The 5,439-nt window shown below is 39.6% G+C and overlaps 1 protein-coding gene across 1 annotated transcript; it reads right to left on the minus strand.

Moving 5' to 3' along the window:
* Nucleotides 1–1,048: 1,048 nt before the first annotated feature.
* On the minus strand, nucleotides 1,049–4,964 carry LOC118348210 (receptor-like protein 7). Its single transcript, XM_035689238.1, has 6 exons — nucleotides 4,418–4,964; nucleotides 3,969–4,051; nucleotides 3,783–3,869; nucleotides 3,339–3,404; nucleotides 1,901–2,356; nucleotides 1,049–1,780 (listed from the first exon to the last, which is right to left on the minus strand). Exons 1-6 carry the CDS (start codon nucleotides 4,962–4,964, stop codon nucleotides 1,049–1,051), a joined length of 1,971 nt encoding a protein of 656 aa, XP_035545131.1.
* Nucleotides 4,965–5,439: the final 475 nt, after the last annotated feature.

The following is a 5,439-nucleotide window of genomic DNA, read 5'->3' on the forward strand; positions in this document are numbered from 1 at the left end:
GATCCTCATCGTCACCAGCTATCATTGTCTTCCATGCAGCGAAGGAACTTTTTGATAGTTTTCCACTGAATTTGTTGAAAGCTAGATCTAGAATTTGAAGGTCCGGCCAAGTGGCATTCAGCCCCGGGCAGCCAATCGACCCATAAAACTTGTTTGATCGCAAAACAAGGATACGCAAACTGAAACTATTCTTCAAATAACAAGGGAAGGTGTCTTCGATGTGGTTGTTTCCAATATGCAAGACTTTCAACTTTGTGCAATTGGCTAGAGATTTTGGCAACTCTCCTTCTAGTTGGTTTTCATCAAGGGCAAGAGTTTGTAAATGACAATTGCTCGGAAATGCATCAGAAATTGTGCCAATGAGGTTGTTTCTCCCCAGATTTAACACTCCTAGCATCTCACTCATCTCAATCAAGCACCGGGGAACTATCCCATTGAAGGAATTGTTTGACAAATCTAAAACTTGAAGATATGTAGCATTGCATATTGAAACATGAATACTCCCATTGAATTTGTTGCTTGAAAGGGAGAAGAAACTAGTCGTAATTGGCAAGTTCTCAATGCTTTTTTGTATGGAAGAGTTGAAATTATTCCTTGACAAATCCAAGTACACAACATTGGGGAGAAAAACCGGGAATTGGCCATGGAGATGGTTGGAATGAAGGTCTAGCATATTTAAAGTTGGACAACTGAGGAATGGTCCTTCTAGAGATACTAGGTAGTTAAAAGAGAGATTCAAGCGAGCTAGATTAGGAAGTTTCCAGATCCAACTGGGTATCTCTCCGTGAATCAGATTATGTGAAAGGTCTAGTTCTAATAATAAAGATTGGCTCCTCAAGAAATCAGGAAATGTCTTCAAAATGTTAAAAGAATGTTTCAATGTGCTGATTTGAGGAAATAGGGATACCGAAGAATTAATTCCATTGTGTTCAATCAACAAGTTATTGAATGAAAGATCAAGATTTGAAAGGTTTTTCAATTGTTGGATGGAATCAAGCTGCATTGACCCATTAAAGTTGTTAGAAGAAAGGTCGAGGACCTTAAGGCCTCAGAGTTCAAAAACAGACATCGGTACTGGCCCTTCCAAGTTGTTGTTGGACAAATCAAGGATGTATAGTGGGTGAGAAGAAACATTGGAGAACTCATCAAGTTGGCCAGAAAATCGGTTGTTGGAAAGTCGTAATTCCAGCAATAACGGAAGAGAAAATAGAGAAATCGGAAGACCACCTTCAAGCGAATTGTATCCCAAGTCAAGGATTTCCAAATTCCGAAGTTCTTTCCATTGAGTGGAAGTAATCTTACCTGTTAAATCATTACGGGTAAGGTAAATTTCTGTCAATCTCTTGGCCATACTGAATGATGGAATTGGTCCTGTGAAATTGTTGTATGACATATCCAAATATACCAACTGTGTGAGGGTTGCCATTGACTTTGGGATTGATCCATTAAAATTGCAACTATACAAATCAACTATGGCCAACATTTTTAGGTTACCAATAGAATCCGACAATGTCCCTGAAAAAAAAGTTCCCCCTAGTTCTAGGGTTCGAAGATTTCCATTCCAAGGAAATTCTGATAAAGAACCTTGTAGCATACTATTACCTGATAATTCAATCCTTTGCAGCGTCGGAATTTGGAAGATCTTTTCTGGAAATTTCCCATTCAATTTGCTTGAGGTGAAACTCAAGGATGTCAAGTTTTTGAAGTCTGCAAAAAATTCCGGAACTGGAACAAAAAACTGGTTATCAGCCAGATGAATAACTGAGAGGGACTGGAGATTCTACAGGGATGGATCAAAAGGCCCAGAAAGATAACATCTTGACATGCTCAACACTCTTAGATGTGGCAGTGAAGATGATAAGGCTCGACACCACTCATACCCTTTAGCTGAGATATTTACACCATCAAGATGAAGTTCCCTAAGCCCCGAAAGATTCTGAACTAACGTAGATAGATTTGGCTTCTCAGGCATAAGCAAATAAGTGCTCCGGTAAGAATGGATGGATAAATCAAGAGTAGCCAACCTTTTGAGGTGTGAAATCTCAAGTGGAATCTGCCCAGCAAAGCCTGCAGTTGACAGATTCAAGTAAGTCAAATTGCTGAGCTTCGTAAACTGGGATGGAATCTGGGAAGAATCAAACTCGTTATAGGCCAAGTTTAGCTTCTGGAGATGGTGAAGATTGAAAAGGCTGCTGGAGTTGTCAAGCACACCAGAGATGGATTCATTACTGAGGTCGAGACCAATAACACGACCCTCGTTGCAGGTTACGCCTTCCCACGAACAGCAATTGGCACTATCATTCCAATGTACCAGTTTTGCCGACAAGGCATCGTTGAACACAAGCTTGTTCTTCAACTGAAGCAACGAGGATTACTCATCACCAAGACAATGGCCTGACACCTCTAACGTACAGACTTTGAGGAAAAGTGAGCATAGGGGTATCAAGGAAAGGCATGAAATCAAGGTTAGAATTTTCATTGTAGGCTGATCGTGAAGAACTAAAGATAAGTTGAGGAACACAATCTTTTTGGCCGATTTTGAGTTTGGGCAACCTTAAAAATTTCGATGATAATGTAGCTGCTGATTTTTCCGAATCATTGACCGTAAACCGGAATGTACGACTAAATAATATTGAATGACCCAATCCAAGCGGTCCCATCCAATTCATTGTCAAACCATAGCATATCTTTGTTTTAATGATGTCTTGTTCGAAGGTGATGGTTATGCTAATGCCTCTCTGATAAGGTCAATGGCGATGGGAATCTTGCTATGTACTGTTTAGTATAGCAAAAGTCTGCTACTTTAATTGCAAAATGCGCAACAACTTAATGAGTCCAAGATATATTTTCTTGGGCTTCATAAATGCAACCAAATGTCCTGGGAAAAGGAAAAAAAAAAAAAAAGTGCAAATTAAAGACTCGTTGCATTATACTGAAACATGACAGAAATCCAGAATGATGTACATTGTCCTTCATGCTGAAGAATTTAAAGAAAGCATGTCAATTTTAATCTAAAATGAAGTACCCTGAGTCTACTGAATGAAACCAGCCAACTTGTTACCTAATTACCTCTTCCAATGGTTAGCAACAGTTAATGCAAGCCAAAGCATAAAACATACGTGTTAAAATTCACAGAACACAACTTCCATCTTTCACATTAGCTAGATTAACAATCCCACCAGTTTCTTCATGACTATGAACATACAGTTGCAATTACTTGTCACCACTAGACAACATTTTAGCAGCTAGAATGCTCCTATTGTCTTGCCTAGAGATGTAGTCTAGATAACATTTTAGCTTTAAACTGCCTTCCGTTCTCGGATGACCTCTTCACCTACCGATTTCACATTGCTGTCAGGTTCCATTTTTGTCTTGTGCTCCTGTTCTGCTGCACGCTTTAAATTCTATATCCAGCAGTCCATATCCTGCAACCTATCTTGAACAGTGCATGCACTGGTTGAGGATGTTACATGAATCGTTACAATTTTTTTGAACTCACGAAAAATATAATAAATAATTTAATTTTTTCAAATCTCAAAACAAAAATTATATTAAAAAACTACATTCTAACAATATTTTTTATTCATTTTTTAACTTTCATCTCATATATATAACCAAACGAGTAAATTTTTGCATATCCCATGCAGAACCTTTGTATGAGTCCCTGTTTGCCAATCATTTTCCTGAAATAATTCCACCTCATTTAATTGCCTTTCTTAAGAATTCAATGCTACTTTCGTACCACTTATTAACCTAGTGAATTTTGAAGTATTGGAGCCCACAGAAAACAGTTTTTCTACTGACCGTTCGCGTATAACATCACCAGAAGCAGCTTTGCTTGCAGAGCTCCTTATGGAATTGCCAAGGCTCTGAGAACTCCCATTTTATGCAAAAACCATCATCAGCAATCACATGTCCCTTTAATTGATGTAAAGGAATATGGAAAAGAGTTTTCCTGCAAAAAGTACCACTGGGTATAAAGACTGTTTCTTGGAGACCAGATTACTTATCTGCTCAAGTTTGGACCAGCTATCACTTAATGCCTCAGTATCTACATTTGAGGAACCTTAAAATTATCTACACCTTTTTTTTTTTTTAAGAGGACGGAACCCCAATTTTATTGATTGCCCTCACTTTTGGCGGAGGAAAACTGTGGTTACAGTCACGACACCTGGGAGGTACAAAAACCTAAATCTAGAAAAAGAGCACCCAGGCATCAAAACCAGTGTAACTATATAGAGTACAAGTCTTAAGAAATATATATAACCTACTTCTGAGAAAGTCAAAGAGGGGAACCTGCAAAAAGCCAAGTATACAAGAACAAAGATACACAAATACCAAGATGGTAAAATTAGACAAGCAAATAACACAAAACAAACCTGGCAAGAGGCTTATGATATCCTCAGGTAGGGCATACCCAATTTGTCCATGCGGAGAAGACCCCTCAACAGGCTAGGCAGCATATGAATATCAGACCAATCAGAGTTCAAACCTTCAGCTCCACACTTAGCTAGAAAGTCAGCCACAACATTGCCTTCACGAAAAATGTGAGTTACTGTATACTCTAGGCTATTAAGATGTTCTTGTAAATCCTCCCAAAAGTCTTCTAAATACCAAATGGGGCACTTATTCTTAACAATCCAATTGACCACCAGTTGAGAGTCAGTCTCTATTTGAACACGATAAAATCCAAGCGCGTGACATCTGCGAACACCTTCCAATAAGCTGCTGAATTCTGCAAAATTATTAGTACCTAAACCCAAGGGAACAGAGTAAGCCAGAAGTAATCTCCCATCCTCATCCCGAATAACACCCCCAACGCCAGAGGTTCCAGGGTTCCCGAAACTACTACCATCGGTATTGAGTTTTACCCAGCCCTGAGGGGGTTGGTGCCATTTTACCACCCGGACCCTCTTGGGCTTAGGGAACAAGACTGGAATATCCAGTCTATGCAAAATATCCATGTCCTGGGTGGAAAGAGAACTCACTTCATGATCTGGTCCATGATGCACCGGAGCCAAAGTTTAATAGCGTGCCAAACCGACTCTTTTGAGTGAGCCTTATCTTCATACCGGGCTTTACAACGCCTCTCCCAAAGTTTCCAGGAAATAATGGAGGGCAGAAGGCCAAAGATGGTTCTAACCTTTGAAGACTTACCTGCACGACGAAACCAAAAATTAGTTTGATCCTTCCAAGTGCAGAAATGGGCCATATGAACCCCTAGATGAGTGGCCGCTAGACGCCAAATGTGTCTAGCAAAATCCCCCGTGCAGAGCACATGGTTCAAGTCCTCAGTATGACCCTTTTGACAGAAATTACATTTAGAGGCCATTGAAACACCCACCATACTAATATTCTCGTCAACACTGAGGCAATTATTAGTAGCCTTCCACATCATGATAGAAATCTTCTTGGGAAGATTAGTATGCCATATCCACT

This window comes from Juglans regia, chromosome 4 (genome assembly GCF_001411555.2).
Source record: "Juglans regia cultivar Chandler chromosome 4, Walnut 2.0, whole genome shotgun sequence".
Lineage (NCBI taxonomy): Eukaryota > Viridiplantae > Streptophyta > Magnoliopsida > Fagales > Juglandaceae > Juglans > Juglans regia.